The sequence below is a fragment of the Eleutherodactylus coqui genome, chromosome 4, assembly GCF_035609145.1.
Source record: "Eleutherodactylus coqui strain aEleCoq1 chromosome 4, aEleCoq1.hap1, whole genome shotgun sequence".
In the NCBI taxonomy this organism is placed as follows: domain Eukaryota; kingdom Metazoa; phylum Chordata; class Amphibia; order Anura; family Eleutherodactylidae; genus Eleutherodactylus; species Eleutherodactylus coqui.
The window spans coordinates 234,573,157-234,591,193 of NC_089840.1; the positions used below are offsets into that span (position 1 = coordinate 234,573,157).

General features: G+C 37.7%; 1 protein-coding gene across 5 annotated transcripts in view; it reads left to right on the forward strand.

Moving 5' to 3' along the window:
• The window catches only part of SH3PXD2A (SH3 and PX domains 2A), a 327,632-nt gene extending 311,719 nt beyond the window's left edge, over window positions 1-15,913 (forward strand). For all 5 annotated transcript variants that reach the window (XM_066600881.1, XM_066600883.1, XM_066600884.1 and 2 more), the window contains one exon: window positions 1,770-15,913. In XM_066600881.1, coding sequence (XP_066456978.1) covers window positions 1,770-3,689 — 1,920 coding nt within the window. In that variant the 3' untranslated portion in view covers window positions 3,690-15,913. The remainder of the gene's footprint in view (window positions 1-1,769) is intronic.
• Window positions 15,914-18,037: the final 2,124 nt, after the last annotated feature.

The following is an 18,037-nucleotide window of genomic DNA, read 5'->3' on the forward strand; positions in this document are numbered from 1 at the left end:
ATCTAGAGTGGAGAGCATCTACAAACCATGTTGCTCACTCTGAAGGACATATGTCCATGCATTATATTAGCAGCCCATTGATTTAAGAGAAACTGTTGTAATGCTTCATTTCCCTTCAGGCTCCCTAATAATAGTGACTCCCATAGTGGCCCCAGTAGTAATAGTGTCACTACTAATAATAGTGACTCCCATAGTGGCCCCAGTAGTAATAGTGTCACTACTAATAATAGTGACTCCCACAGTGGCCCCAGTAGTAATAGTGTCACTACTAATAATAGTGACTCCCATAGTGGCCCCAGTAGTAATAGTGACCCCCATAGTAACTCCAGTAATAGCGACACCCATAGTGGCCCCAATAGTAATAGTGACCCCCATAGTAGCCCCAGTAATAGTGTCCCCTATACTGGCCCCAGTAGTAAGTGACCTCTATTGTAGTCCCAGTAGTAATAGCCACACCCACCCTATTGGCCTCTGGCTAGGCAGCATCCCTACAGGCATTCACTCACCCAGTTTGCAGCTATGGTCCAACGTCAGTAACTGTAGAGTCTAGGACTGCTGACCTTTCCCCCCCCAGTGTCTGAGTATAGGACAGCGCACATAGATACTAAGAAAGAGAGGTCAGCGGTCACAGACTCTGCACTGATGCCGCCAGACCAAAACTGCAGGCGGGGTGAGTGGAATGCATGTTAGCTTACTGGACGGCCAGCAGGCCACATAAAATGAGATACCGGTTTTATTAGAAGACACCTGCTGGGATGGCGTTACAGGAAAGAAAATCTCTATAGTTCCTGAGCTTAGTATATATTACAGACCAAGTTATGGTCCATTGCAGAGTTCTTGCTGCCGTTTGACAGACCCACGAGTCTGACGGGTGTGGATGGCCCCATAGACTGACATCTTTAAGGGTACGATTTGTTGGACAGTGTTTAGCTGTATTAAGACTCTGGGCCTGGATAGTTAGGTTCAAGACTCTGTGACTCTATGTATTGTTTTATTTTTTGCATGCACACTGTGAAGCTTATAAACAGTGTTAATACTTCCTGACTTAAGTTGACTTACTGCAATAAAGGGCTGGTATACCCATTTTTGGGGGGTTAATTAAAACTAAAGTCTGAAAATCACTTCTGAGAAAGGAAAGGTGGCGATCCTGTGATCTAATTAGCCCCCAGGTTACCACAAGGGGTATTTTGAGACTTCAACTATTGATGACCTATCCTCAGGATAAGTCATCAGTAGTTGATCGACGGGGTTTGCTGCTCGTAATTCTCATTGATCAGTTGATCGCTTGGCCCACTGTAGGTGGGAGTGATGTGTCCTCTTACACTTGACTGTAATGAGGATCCAGAATTATAATAGGAGGCATCGCTCTCATTGATTTCAATGGGAGTCAAGCTGGCTATTACATTTCTGGCGCTGACCACCGATGATGATCTCCACCCCCGTGCACTGACAGCTGACCAAATGATCAGCAGATCAGTGGGGATCCCAAGTGGTGGATCCCGATCAATCAACTACTGATGATCTATCTTGAGGATAAGTCATTCTTAGATAAAGATTGCAATACCTCTTTAACACATGCAATACATTTTTAGAAGAAAATCTTAATATAAGTACTCTTTCATCACTGTAATGCTTTGTACCCTGTTAATACCAAAAAACATTTCAGGTGAAGATAATGATTTGTTTTTCAAGAACCAGTGTGAAATGTAGACATCAGTAAGATGGGAAAGAGGAGTTAACTCTTAAAATTGGTTATTTTTCTCTTACAGGTCATTGAAAAGAATTCTGGTGGATGGTGGTATGTACAGATTGGAGAAAAGGAAGGATGGGCCCCATGTTCATATATTGATAAAAGAAAGAAACCAAACCTAAACCGGAGGACAAGCACATTAACAAGACCAAAGGTCCCCCCTCCTGCACCACCCACAAAACCTAAAGATGTAGAAGAAGTGTCAGCCACTCGTTATAGCTACTCCGTAGACTCCAAAGATTCACCAGCAAAGCAAATATATGAGGAGCCAGAATATGATGTCCCAGCTTTTGGCTATGATCCAGATCTTGATGTGATTGACTCCTTTTCTCAGAGCAGTTTTGCTGATGAAATTGTAGAAAGTATGTTCCAACCCTCCAAACCTTCTCCTGTTTCGTCTCTTCAAAGAGCAACATTTCAACTAGGAGAGTCCTGTGAAAATGTCAACAATGAAGAAGAGACCATCTATGAAAATGATGGTTTCCGACCATATATGGATGATACAGCATCCAACAAAGAGTCAAGCAAAGAGTCCAGTGGAGATTCTGACTCTCTGAAAAGTTCATCCTTGGTGCCAAGACACTCTCCATCTGGAACCCCTTCTAAACCGCCACTTTTAAAATATAAATCAGAAAGAAATGTCCAGCAGGAAATAGCAAAAAATGTTTCCTTCTCAACAAATGAAGAGAAAAAGCCCAGGTCTGTATCTGATGTTGGTTTGCGGTCACTGCCAAAGGTTGGAGCAAAGAAGGATTCTGAACAAAAACTCGGAGTTCTTCCTTCAACCAAAGCAAAACCATCAATTAGACCAAAACCCTTAATAAGTAAAACTGATTCTCAAAGTCAGGAAAAAATGGACATTAGCACTTTGCGTAGACAACTGAGGCCAACTGGACAGCTACGAAGTGGACTTAAAGGTTCTAAAAGTGAAGAATCAGAAAGCTTGCCAAAGAGTGCATCAGAGGAAATTGACAGTCCACCAAGAAGAAGCTCCATAGATAATCCTTCAAGTTCCTCACAGTCAATCATATATCCAAGTAACAAAGACAAATCTGAGGATAGTAATGAGAAAATATTCTTTACTGCCACAAACTCCTATCAAAAAGTTATGGATACAGAAATTAGCTTTCCAGCAGAAGCAAGAATTGAAGTCTTGGAGAAACAAGAGAGTGGTTGGTGGTATGTAAGATACAAAGAATCAGAAGGGTGGGCTCCATCACATTATTTAGAACAAGTGGATAATAAGCAACACGAAACCACAGCACTTGAGTCTGAATCTATGAAATGTAAAAAGAATGAAAATAAGTCAAACAGCTTGGAAAAGATAGAAAAGAGAGTGCAAGCATTAAATACAATTAACCAAAGCAAAAGAACAACACCTCCAGTTCCCTCAAGACCGCCTGGAGGATTCTCAAAACCTAGAGGGGAAAGTAGCAATGTTGTTAAGTTAAGAAATGGAGTAAAACAAATTGCGGTAAGACCCCAGTCTGTTTTTGTTTCCCCACCACCCAAGGAAAACAACATTGCTTGCCATTTGCGACGAAATGAATCACTGTCCGCTACCGATCATTTAAGGTCGGTTCGAAGAAATTCTTCCTTTAACACTGTCCGCAATCAGGTAAACGAGTCAAAATTCAAACCTACTGATAAAACAGAAGCGGACACAACCCAAATAGAAACTCAAAGAAATGGAATCCCAGTATCTACTGTGCGGCCAAAACCCATTGAGAAGTCCCAGTTTATCCACAACAACCTTAAAGATATGTACATCTCTATTGCTGACTATGACGGAGATGATGAAACAGTTGGATTTCAAGAAGGGGTTTCTATGGAAGTGCTGGAGAAAAACCCTAATGGCTGGTGGTATTGCTACATTCTTGACAGCACAAGACCATTTAAAGGATGGGTGCCTTCAAATTATTTAGAGAAGAAGAACTGATGATGGTCCTTTATGTGGAAATAATAATATAACATGGACACACTTATCTTAATTTAAAAATGAGACTGGGCATCCATGTACTTGGAAAGCCAGCAATATGATCTCCGTGATGTAAAATCAAGTTGGTGGAAGTAATTTTCCCGTTTCTACAAAACGGTCATTAAAGAAGAAATTATCTTTTTGACAAAATGTTTGCAAATGACACAAGGTATTACATCGTATCTTGATTGTCAAGCGGTTAAAATGAAAACCATGTTTATGTGCCTTCACTTCATTATCTGGAACACTAGAAATGTCACGAAATCCATGGAAGTCCTACTGGCACGGTCTACCGAATATTATGCCTGTGCTGCTTTTCCCTGACCTCTCGTTTTTTTTTTTTTGCCAACAAGAATAGACACTGGTTAGTGTCTGAAAAAAAATTGTAACCCAACCAAGGAATGCTAGACATTGTAATTAAACATTTCTATCTGGTTTTCGACTTTCTATCCCATGTTCTAATTTGTGTTTATTTTTGGCTTTTGCATGTTTATCTCTATACGTTCAAGTCGTAAGATTGCGTAGAAACCAAACCCAGTTTCTTATTTTTTTTTAGTCATTGACTGTTTATATAGCAGTTAGATTTTCTCCTCTTAACTTTTCATACTTTCGGTGAAATTGAGTGGTATTTGGTGTGCAAAATTCACAGAAATGCGGGCCAAATATCCATGTAAAAATAATAATTGGCCCTATTGCTTAAAGGGGTTCTATACCTAGCACAAAAAGGGGTAAACTGCACTGGATGTTGTATCTATATACGTAGAGTAGATGCACATGGTTGTATCTGCAGCCTTGAGGATCAGATGTATGTGAACAAACCCCTATAGTTGGGATTAGTGAGGTCAACACTCCAAGGCCAATTTCTAATGCAGTCTACATTACGAAGCTGAAGTGGTTTGGGATAAAAATAAAAGAATCTAATCTTGTAAGAAACAACGCCCCATCTGTTCATAGGCTGTATATGGTATTGCAAGTCATATCCATTCAGGTGAATACCATATACAAGACAGGTGTGGAGGTGTTTCGGGAGGAAAAAAAGTGGATTTGTTATTTTATTCCTTGACAAGCCCTTTAATACACGTCACATACTCTGTTAAATTCGACTTATCTACAATAAGGTATAGAACCCCTTTAAATGACCACTAAACTTATGGTTAGTATTGTGTATATATGTAAAATAGTGTGTAAGGGATATAATTTCATGATTGAGGAAAATATACTTTTCAGTAATCCTATTGCAAACAGTCACTTTTGCATTTCAAGTTCCCGAAGGCCATTGGGTTTTTGAATGTAGTGAGTCAGGTTTGTGATATGTTATGTAGTCGTTAAGTTTAGTGGCCCTTTTAAGTGAGGTATATGTTGGTGCTTTTTGTTTTGGCCTGTATATAATGTGTACACTAATGTGCCCACTTCTGAACACCATTTGAAAACGTATCGGTCTGCAGTGAGATTTGCCATTTGTCCTCATTGTTTACAGAACAACTGATTCACACTCTGCGGTTTTACATTTGTATATATTGTCTTTTTTAATAATTATTTTTAAAGTCTTTTTTTAATTATTGTATTCTAATCAGGAACACGTGACTGAAACGTGGTATCGTTTAAAAAATAAAAGCAGAACAATGCAAGGAATAGATATAGATGGGAGTTTTGCGGAGGGTGGGCAGCCCTGTGCACTGTTGCCCCCATACCAGAAGTATAGGACACTCCCAAATAGTACCTCCTATTTTGGTATTCTATGAATGCGCACCGTGGGAAGGAACTGTTCTAGAGACAGAGACCCGTTCCCTCATACCTCTTCGGACATAGTATACTCCAGAGGTAGACAGCTAGTGTGCACTTGAAAGATATCATTGCAAATATCTAATATGTTCTGATATTGTATTTTTTTGTATATTTTCTGTGCTAAAATGGTAATGACTTCCCTAGTGCAATTTTTTGATTATGGGTTTTGGCCTTTTTTTTTAAACCCCATTTCTTATTGTGTCCAGATTAGCAGCCTATCCTATTGTATACTGCACTACCCTGTACAGTAATGCAGTGTTTGTACTACCTGTGCTAGTTCTTGTGTATTAATACAAGTGCTAAGTCAATGGAGGTCTCTAATATAGGGTATACATAGCTAATAATTGAACAACACCCAAAAACTCAAAAGCCATTTTTATAAAAGATTTGTAGCCACATGAGAATGTGTAGAACTTTAGTTATCTATAGAAAAATATATTTAGTTATAGAAGTAACTCCCATAAATAGAAGCCTAAAAATGGTACTGTACATTTAATTTAAAGGGGGTTTCCATATAAGTTATACATGTAAATGTAAGGGAGTTTCCACTTCCGATGTACAGGTTGAACGTCCTGTATCGAAATTGTATCATGGCGTCCAATTGGAATCCACTGTCATTTTCTAAACTTTATTGACAGAAGGGCCTCAGGGACAGTTCTGATAAATGAGGTCCACTGTGTTTTTTATAATTGGTCACAAATTTTGTTGAAGGTGTTCCCCATTAAAAAAAAATATACAGAATAATTAATGATTTCAGCTAGGTAAGAAAATCTGTATATTATGACATCATCAATCCTTTAACATAAACTGCCTAAATGGTATTATGAAATGGAAAATTGCTTTTTTTTTATTTTTTAAGAAGCTCTATATAGTTCTGCTGGACAGTATTACATAGATTATACATAGATTACCTGCTTGACTGCAGTACTAGTACTAATGTTAGCAATGATTTTAGTGGTTATTAATATTATAACTATGATTTATGTTTTATCAATAAGGATAAAGAAGTGGTTCATTATTGGAAACGGATGCACTTTAACAATGGCGTGATTTACATTCAAGTGCATTAGGTAAAAGTGCAGGCAATACAGAACATACATCATCTTGTTAATTTATATATATAAGACGTTATTTATAATTATTTATAGATATTCACAACTGCTAAGCCAATATTAGGAACGGACTCTATGGCTTTAAAGATCTAGCTTAACCCAACATGGTCAGATGGTTTGTGTACAGCTTTAACGTTTGCCTGATACCTCCATGGGGGCAACAGTCATTCTGCGGACTAACGTCATCCAACTGTAGTTGAAATCCCGAAACTGAGATTAAAGGGGTTTTATGGGACTTAAATATCAATGACCTAAGTCATCAATATCCGATTTGTTAGGTGCTGACTCCCCGTACTCCCACTGATATTTGAAAGACCACATTGTTCGGGTGAGCACTGCAGCTCTTTATTTGACTTGTTTATTGGTCATAAGGTCTTTCTGTAGCTCAGCCACATTCAAGTGAAGAGGATTGAGCTGCAATATCAAGCACTGCCACTATGAAATATATAGCACTGTGCCTGGTATATTATGAAGAGGCCGTAGAACTTACCCAAGCCCTACAGCCCCTTCATACAACTCATTAGTGGAGGTACCAAGAGTTGAGCCCCATTGATCTGATATTGCTTGTGAATTATGATAGAGTTACTACTTCTCCACCATTATTTATCCAGGACTATTGATACTATTGATAACCAATCCTCAGCATATGTAATCAACAGCTGATCGGTAAGGGTCCAGAGCTCGAGATTCTTCTGATCACTGGGTCTGCTATCAAAGCGGACAGTGTTGGAAGCAGATAAAGCTGTCAATGTTGCCGAAGTCCGTTGTGGTGATACAAGCACAGACCCTATTGCATTCATTGGAAGTTGTGCCTCAGTGTCTATCTGGGCAACTGTAACTTGGAAGTGCTGTTTGTAGCGCTCTCCACACTGACAGCGTGCTGGGCAATCAGACGATTGGTGGGGATCCTAAGTGGTGCACCCCGCCAATCGACTACTGTGGCCAAGTCATCAATATTACAAGTCCTAGACAATCCCCTTAATCTAAAAAGAATATACATGGCCTTTCACAATAATGGGCACCCCTTTTTTATTTTACAGTTGCTCTGTAGAGGAGATCAAGCTCTAAAATCTGTCTTTTAGCCAAAACAAATTATACTTGCAGGAGTCCAGGGTTGTACACAAAACAGAAGTGGCCCCATAGTAGAGGTCAAAACGGGCTGACTTTAAGGAGTAGCCAACATAGACCACACCCAACATAGTGGGTATGTTTTTTGTTTCCTCTGGGGATAGTCACCCAGCACATGTTACCACGTAGCAGCAAAGAGCATGAGACCAACCAGAGCTGGTCCTCTTCTTACATTGCCATATATTAGCCATATGGTTCTGCTTGTATGGTACTTCCACAGCAGAAAAGATCTCAAAACTCTGATCTTTCACATAGAACAATTTAGAATATTAGGACTTGTATATTCATGGGAGAAATAATGGTGACCGGGGTCTTTTAAAACCCCAAGACTCCAAGGCAATATCAGTAGCCTGTAACTTAAATGACATCATCTTCTAATGGCCCAGTGGCAGCCAGTGAAGTTACCATATCGTAAGGCAACCAGAAGACTGTGGTTGAACCTGCAAAGTGCGATAGATTTGTTATTAGCACTATGGACTAGAAAAATCAGAAAAACTGTACTTTTGCCTTTTAGTAGGTTGAAGGGTGTCAAATATTTAAGCTTGGGTCATGCAGCAACAACTAATGCTTCAGCATTCCACATCCCCCAAAAGTAGTTTAAAAAATACAATACCTGAAATTCTTGTTTATTCAGGATTGTAGCGGTAAATCTGTCACTGTGGTAATAGACTGTATCTGTAGTAACAGGTGACTCATTAAGCCAAAAATGAGAGGACTTTGAATTGGGTAAAATTGGACAAGATGCTTCTGTCTGATTAATACAGACTGATTCAAAAAGAAAGGTGCAAAAGTAAATCTGATTTCTTCATAAACGATGTGACATACAATAGCCGAAATGACGGGAAAAGGTAGAAGAACTCTTCAAGTTTTTATTGCACCTTACAAATGTTGGTGACACTAGATGACCTAAAAATGCACCTCCACTGTAGTTGAGTCGATAACCGAGGTTATGCTGGGGTAAATATGGGCAGAACTGGACCACCGACTTGACTTCTGCCGTGTCACCAACGTTGCCCACATTATACATATTTAAGCTGCATTAAGAACTTGAAGAGTTCATCTAACTTTTTTCTGTTTTCCTGGCTGTTGTAGGTCAATTTATGTGTAAAGACATTGGCTTTACTTTCGCACCATTCTTTTTGAATCGCCCTGTATATTGGAATACTTTGTATGGGTTGTAAATCTTCTGAATCCCTGTAGTCTGTAATAAATGGGTACCATTCTATCCAGCCGGTCGGAGGAAGCCCTCTAGTGGTTACTCTCTAGAATTAAAACTAAAACAATGTTCTTTCTGTATACTGTAACTTTATTAATAATGAGCACTTCTGAGTTCGTTATTGACTGTTATAAAATGCCTGATTTAGCTTTTTGGTTTCTATAAAAACATTTTTTTCCACTTTAATTCTTCATGAATTACACTCATAGGACAAATGACATTTTTATTCATGGAAGAGTTAGGTTACTATTTCTTTAAACATTTTTACTTGCATATATTATAAAAGGAAGCGGGCCCTTATATTTTATAGTGTAACTAACCCCCACAAATTATATACTAAATTAGGATCATAGTCATCATCTCAAGTCCTTTGCATTTGTCATTAGTAATGAGTGAACTTTTGAAAAGTTTGATTCAGCCATTGCTCTGAATTAGTTTGAATCGAATCGGAAGTTCACCAAAACCCCTAAAAGTGATGTATAACACTGTCTAAGAGCCATAATACCCTGGATAACACTTAGAGTATTATACAGGACTTTTCTGGATCTTAACTAGTGTTCAGGACTATTGTTCGTGCCGAACCAAACTTTTAGTAAAGTTCAACCTGAAACGGGGTTTTGCTGGTTCTATTTGCTCAATACTATTTGTCATGTGTGAAGTAGAGTTGACATACGGTAAAGCCTTGACACAACCCTTTTAACGCCAAACTATTGGATCATGTTGACATGGCTACCTCAGAAAATATTAGGAGGTACAGTCCAGATCAATTTACTGGTTATCATCACCCTCTGTAGTAGCTATAAGGGATGCAAAGGTAGCAGTGACATCCAGCACTGATTCTTAAAAGACCCCTATGACACCCGTGTTATAAATGGCACTTGGTAGGTGGGGACCCGGTTACAGATATTTCCTTAGGACCCAGGAACTTTAAGCTATGGACAAATGTCTGCCCACCACTGGTATCATGTAGCTATCTGCGCATGTACCATCAGTGCACAAAAAAATGAGAAGTAGGCAAATGACTAACCAACCATTGATGCCATATAAGAAATCTGCCTGTCTATAGCCAGTCATGCAAAATAAAACTTTGCCTGTAATACTAAAATGAGCCACTGCAGTAGGGATGGAGCTGTGCTTTGTGCACTCATCATCTCCGTGCATGGGCTCAGCGAACTAATCATCGAACACCTCATAGCTTATCTTGAGGCTATGCCATCAATAGTTTAAAGCTGTACAACCCCTTAAGTTTCTGCTCAATATTAATACCATAATCAAAAATGCACATAATTCCAATGGATTCCTGATCCAGTTCTCTACAAATTTACAAACCAACACAAGTATCTTAGTAATCACATATTCGTAGATTTAGCCCACGGACCAAATAGTAACCTGACTCTTACTACAGTATATACGTTTACTTCATGTAGGCTGTTAGAAAGACGATGGCATTTATATAACGTTCAAGATCACTTTTTGCAATTGTAGAGCTGCATATTTTTTTAGTAAAATGTATATTTATATATCTTATGCTTTAATTAAAAAAATATAAACTAGGCTATGGCTTTAATGATATATAACACACAAGGGAATTCACAGGGCTTATATTAGCCATGTACGTATCTTTTATGTAATAACCAATATTTCATTCTAGATAGCCATTGTTAACATTTTATGTCCTTAATGTGTTATTTGCTCTGTTTTTTTTAAACCCTTGTTTAAAAGTCTCTCATCTAAAACAAAAGAAATCCATTTAAAGGATATGTGCAATATATAAAATATTGAATATGAGTACAGGCTTCTCATCCAGGACCTTTGTTGTTAATGAGGCGTTTGATGATGGAGGACTACCGGAAGATCTGTAATAAACCTCCATATGTGTGTTTTAAAGGTTATTTCTGTATCAGGTTAAACCTATATGATGCCTTTAAGGAGAAAAAGTCTGTTTGTGATTGTGTGATAACACTTCCTGTCACTGGCTTGGGGAGATCAGTCTGATCATTGGCATACCGGTCTTCGTAATTACTTGTCAGAATCCAACTTTATTTGTCTATCACAGTTAAGAAAATAAAGGAAGGAAAGCTGATTTGTTCGGAGATCCAGGGTCATTTTGATATGAATGAGATTGTAAGAGCTCATGGCAGGAAGTCTTGTCATTGGGACACAGGCAGAAGAACTTTTCTTAACAAAGAAAGAATATATGGGGCAAATAGAAATTCCGGTAGTCCTCCTGTAAGCAGAAAGTGTGCTTGTGGAGCATATGCAGTCAATCCCAAGTATTCTCCAAAGAGCATGCTCACTGCATTATCAACTTACCTCTTGGAGTGGTGTGCACAGTGTGAAATGACCATTGAAATCATGCACTCAGGAAACTATGAGCCAGACCAGTGTGTTTTAACCCCGGTAGGTTAAGGTGCTCAAAGTCATGGAAGAGACTATTTGCATTGTATTTAGCCCCATCTTTGCAGAGGGGATCACAGTGACAGTGACTTCTTCCAGTTGGTACTGTGTAAGTTATATTGGCTACTAAGTAAATACTCATTTTGAGGTAGTGTCAGGAAAGCTTACATATTTTTTTTTCTTACAAAGTAGTTGCGGCGTTGCTACCTCAATTCAGGGAAAACGCTTTGCATGGAGAAGAATAAAATCTTCAAAAAAAAACAAAATTAGAGCATTATATTTATCAACTGGAGTTTTGCTGCTAGCACTTTTTACTAAATGAGGGATAGTTTAATGCATTTTTTTTAAAGTAATGGCACTACTCATTTTTCCAAATGTCAGGCAGCTGATGTTATTTTTGTATATTGGTTGGTTATATTGAGAACATAGTTAAGCATTTCTCCCTCGTAAACATGTTTTTTATATTGCTTTTATCTTTTTGGGTGGCTGTTATATTAATAGCTATTCCTATTGTATTTTTTCTGTATATTTTTTCCAGCAGCATCTCCGAATTTTTGTATTTTTTTTTTTTTAATTGTAAAAATGATTTTTTTTTTTTTTTTATATTTGTCTTTTATACAGTACATCACCTTCTTGGTTAATTTTACACCTGGAGGGAGACACAGAATTCATCCTTCATCTCTGTGTCTTAAGATTTTCCCAAGTTTTAGATCTTGCACCGGGCTGGTCCCAAATAATTTTTTTGTATTAATATCATATGTGCAATCTAGTTAAGCAGGTTTTAATTCGAGTGCAGTTAATATTAGAATTTATTATTAGCTTCACACTGGCTTTAACAAATCTATCTTAAACAGCTTCAGCCACCACTGTCCTGAGTTGAGCTTCCTGTTGCTTCCAAGCATCAGTGATAACTAGTCGTACCTTTTTATTGTAAGATCAGATATGTTCATGAACATCCAAATACTGGTCAAAAAATATGTTCTAAATTAAGGGTATAAGTAGTTATAACTGCTGCATTGGAAATGCTAGTGTTCATGGGTCTGAAAACTCTTAGATACTGAGGTTTTTGAGAGCCACAATGATAAAACTGCCAAGTTCAACCAAAACTCGAGGGTAAACTGGAAGTCAAGTTTTTGAATAATTTTCCAAAAATTACCCCAAAAATTAACTGGTATAATCGCGATATCTGGAGCATATTAAAAAGAGGACTCTATTCATAGGCTGAATTCAGTTTGTGACCGTTACAGTACATTGATTCCAAGGTCTATTTTTCTTTTGGTGGTCTCTTTGAAGAGATAGAAAACTGAGAAAGTGGCAGTGATGCCTTAATCCGGCTCCATTTAAAAATAACTAGTTTGAGTAGAGTCCTTTAATTGAATGCTCCAAATTTCATTTGTCGTAAATCCTGCTTCATGTAATGTAATAATGCAATTTATAAGTGCGCTAAGAAGGTGCAAGCATGTAGTTGACCAAAACATTAAATCCTGTAAATTGCAATAATAAGTTAGAATGAACTTTATCAATGTATTTTCTAGGCTATATTTTAGAAATGATATACACATTACAGGGATATTCTGGGCATTTACTAGTTGATCGGCCAGGATCCACCACTCGGGATGCCCATCGATCAGCTGCTAGTCGAAGCCCACTGTTGTTGCAGTTGGTCAGATCTTGATGTTGGTGGTCAGAGCAAGAAGTGCAATAGGCAAGGCTTCACTTCCACTGAAATCAATGTGCCAGAGCCAGAAGTATAATACGAGGCAGCGCTCCTATTGATTTCAGTGGGAGTGAAGCCAACCTATCACACTTCCTCCCCTGACCACCGATGATGACGTCAGTGCAGCAGGCAAGGTGATCAGCTCGTGGATGGGTCATCCATAAAGAATGCCTGGAAAACCCTTTTAAGATTCTCTTATAAACCTTTCAGTATCTCCAGTATTTTATGTTCGTCATCTTATTTCAGTAGTAGCTTTAAAGAAATGCTATTTGCATTGTGTTCTACAAGCCCAAAATAGTCCATCCATTGTGGACATCCTCTGATTCTGGTTTTTGGGAGTATTTATTTAGAACTTGATTATTAGTTAACTCAACAGACCCATTAATGGGGATGTTTGGCATAATAAAAACTAGACTATTTCTAGAAACAGCACCACATCTGTCCATGAGTTGTGTCTCTTATTGCAGCTCATCCATTGAAGCTGCATTACCACACTCAACCTGTGGACATGGCACTGTTTTTGGAATAAAGCAGCCATGTTTTTATAACCCTGTACAACCCCTTGAAAGAGTTGCTTCTGTTTCTATTGTCAAGTTTAATATCTACAATGTCAGAAGAATATTTGATGTATGGTATAATGTATGCATATCTTAACATCTATAGTAACCATGAGCTAAAAAAATAGTGCTCCACAATTAAAGGCATTCAATTCTTCTATCTGTGGATTGGTAAGAGCCAGCACAGCCAGTTAAGAGGGATATTTCCCTTACTTAAATGTAGCAAAGTGGTTTTACCACTGAAGAAGACGATTGAAGAGTTTCCGAAAGATGAAGAATGTTGAGTTGTTGGTTAGTCAAGTTTCTGTACGTGGAAGTGTGTTGCTGAGTGATTAGTACGGTAGAGTTATTATAGTGAGTGCATAACAGGACATTTGAAGAAGGAGCAGGGAAAAGTTGTTCGTGAAAGATTTTGAAGGAATTTGAGAAGAAAAGTCAGAGTTAAGAAATGTGAGTTTCAAAATGTGGATGAATTGTTTCCCCGATTTGGTGTATTTCTCAAAAGAAGCTCATCCTTATACATGACTCTGTGCTGTGATACACCCAAGCTTTGGAGAACAATGGCCTTTTTGTGGATATGTTGTCATTGTAGATGCTCTTATACCAGTCTTTTTCTGAGGCAGTAGGAGCAGTCCTAGAATTAATTAATACTATTGTTTTTAGGTCTGTCAGAACTTTTAAAACTCAAATACTAGAACAGATGTCCAAGTCACCTTATGAGACCGTAGATCAATGTCTCAACCAAGGATCTGCAAACCAGAATTGTTTAGGTCTTCCCCAGGGGAAGACAAGAACTGCCACTTATATAATATCTGTAAGGTAGTTGCAGAAGACAATACTTTTTCAGGGTTCTCTTTGATTAAAAGACTGAAAATGACTGCCATAGATGTCAGTGAGTTACTCTTGTTGACAAGGATGAACAGAGGATGGTTCTAAAAAACAGGAAAATGGAAATTTAGAACGAGATAAAAATGTGGCTTAATATTTCTATTTTTCTTAATAACCTGAGCGTAATGTGTGATTTACTCCCATATCAACCAATTTTTAAAATCTCTTTTATGACCTCACGAATCTTTCAAATTTTCTGGCCTTTGTTTGTTTATTATGTGTATATATATTTCTTTCAATGTGCCAACACAATATGTGATAACCATCTATCAGCTCTAATATTGGAAATATTACGAAGACCTAATCTAAAATGACTTACATTGGTGTGTCACCTAGCTGCATTGTGAAAGTCTTTGAACCAATATATAGTCTGATTATGTATATTTGTTCTATAAAACTGAGATTGTTGCTTCTGCACAATCTATACCATTCTTTTTGTGGGCTGAACAAATATCCCACTTATTTATTAGGAATTGCCAAAACTGGGTAATTTAAATAGCCCAGTTACTCAAACACATATGAGGTTCTTTGTGAACACAGTCTATCTCTATGTATTTAGAGAAGACCTAGTCAAGAAATCTTAACCAAGTGAGTAGTTTGGCGTTTCAAAGGGTTATCTCTACTGGGCAATGCCATTTTGTTGGTTTCCAACAATACACTAATCTCAGGGTGTTGCACTGTTGAGATCACCAATGATCAGAGGAAATTTGTTGGCTTGAATGGGAAACCCCTTCTATTTACTGAGAATTATCTACCGTAATAGAGTATTTGAAAATTGAATTTCTACACCAACAGCCATGTAAAAATATATCCGATCAGTCATTGGTCAAAGTTTTTGTAAAAGTTTTGTACTCTGCTATTAAAACTGCCTAAATGGTAAATCAGATCACTGCCTTCATTGCAGCATTTTTAGTTTGAACTCATTTTTATACGTAAGTCTCTGTGTCTTAAGCTGATTACCGTCTGTAACATTTGGTTGACACACAGGTAACCAATCTATTGCATCATTTCTGCATGAGGAGATACATGGTTCTCGTATTGGGTAACTTAATTTGTAATTTTATAAAAAAATGTTTGTGATCATCTCCCAGTTTAAATATGTCTTGAACCAAAGTGGTGCTAATGATCTTATACGTTGTACTATTTATATCTACATGGAAGCAGCTTAACCATTTCAGGCAAAGAGAAAAGAAAATCCCAATTCTAGAAAGGCCTGTATGTATCATTATTACTTTATGGTAATAAAATGCCCTGCCAATAGTGGTCGGTATGAAACCTAAGAAATTGAAAACTTGGAAACTGTAAGATAGGATTTGTCCTTTTATGTCTTTTATGTTTACATTGCATCTTATATTTCTCTTGAAAAATAAATTGTTTTTTTTTTCTTTTTTTGGAAACCTGTTTGTTGTGTGCACATTTCTTAACCTTGTTCTAGAAAAGATGGCGTAATCAAAAAACATTCCATTTTAATTCATGTAAGTTATGACTTTTTAACAATACAAAATCTATTACATTTATGCTTAGAAATTTAATTTTTCCCATTACACTTAAAGTAATTGAGCAGCCATTAGCCAGAAAAGGCACTATCAGGGGCGTAACAATAGAGGATGCAGGGGATGCGGTTGCACCCGGGCCCAGGAGCCTTAGGGGGCCCATAAGGCCTCTCTTCTCCATATAGGGAGCCCAGTACTATGAATAAAGCATTATAGTTAGGGGCCCCATTACATGTTTTGCATTGGGGCCCAGGAGCTTCAAGTTACGCCTCTGGGCACTATAATCCTATTTGGTCATTAGAAATGGTAGTGGGTGTCTCAAGTCATAGTCTAGTCTCTGGTCCATGAAACTGAATGTCATTTATCACCACATAGCTTTCAAATAGGGAAGAAAAAGAAATTACTGATGAAGGAACAAAAAAATCTAATTCTGTATTTTTTCTTCTTATTCATTGCTCAAATCCTATAGATTTATTTGGTACCACACTTTGCATCATCTGTAAACCAATGGAAAAAATGTGTGTGTATGTATATATATATATATATATATATATAAGTATGTATATATATATATATAAGTATATATATATATACTTTTTCTTTTAAAATTTTACAAAACTATAAGTTGAGTGAAATTGATTTAAAAATTGCAATTTTGCCATTTGGGGTAGGTTTTTTTTGTGTTAACTTTGAGGCAAAAAGGACATTTTTCTGTGCATCAGTACAATCATGGAGATACCAAATTTATGTAGTGTTTTATATTGTACTGAAATACCTTTCTTTAAGAAAAATTGCTTTTTTTGACTCCCCCCCCCCCCCCCCCCCCATATCTTTTTTTATTTTTTAACCAGTGGAGTCGTGTGAAGGCTCACTTTTTTTGCAGGGTGATTTGTAGTTTCTATTGGTACCATATTGGGGTACATACAACTTTTTGATGGATTTTTATTCTGTATTACCTTGGAAACAGAGTTACCAGAACAGCACAATGCTGCATAGTATATAATAATGTGGTGATATAATAAATTTGACTTTTTCAGGTGCCACGATACCAAATGTATATATATTTTTTTTTCATGCAACACCTGGAGAAGGGTAGAGTTTTAAACTGTTAATCATTTTTTAATTTAGTAATTCAAAAAACTTTATTTGTAATATTTTTATTTTATTTTTACTTCCCATAAGAACTTGAACTGGCAATTGGCTGATCATATGTTTAATATACTGCAATACTTCAGTATAGCTGTATGTCATACTTTTACAGGCATCCTACTAAGCCCTGCTATAAGGTCCAATATACTATATTAAGCCACAGGCAGGGCTTAGTAGAAGACCATCCATGGCAGGCCTGGGGAGCTTCATATGGCCCCATGTTGCCATGATAACCAAATGGGAACTCGTGATTTTATTTTGGGTCAGCTGTTGAGTTGATAGAGGGAGGCACTCCCTCTCTCAGGCCATTTATATCCTTCTATCAGAAATGACAGAGGCTCCTAAAGCGTTAACAACCAGGATCATAATTACCTCAGATTCCCACAGTTGTCAACGACCGCCTCTGCCCGCCACAAATAGAGCAGGCTCGGCTCCCATGCCCACTCTGTACAATGACAACTGGCGTCCAGTAGATGTTGGAAAGGGTTAACAAGAACCTCTCAAAGTATACATGCCAGTCCAATCTGTGTGAATCTTGTTATAGAGCAGGAGGAGCCACACAGATTTCTAATAGTTTTCTGGGAAAAGATTGAGTATAACTTGTATTTTATCCCTTCATTTTCTTTGCTTCGGAGTCTAGTGGGCGGTCTTACATTGTGATTAACAGTTATCTCTCTATGCACTCATACAGGCAAGACTGTCAATCACTGATAAGACCACCTACTGAAATTCAACATTCCCTGTCATTTTGTTCTCAAGGGAGATAAGCTGATAGAGAAGTGTCTGGCAATGGCTTCCTCACCATTGAAAACACTCCGAGCCTGCAAGTGTATGATGGGGTTGGAAGGGCTAGCTGGTGACCGCTAT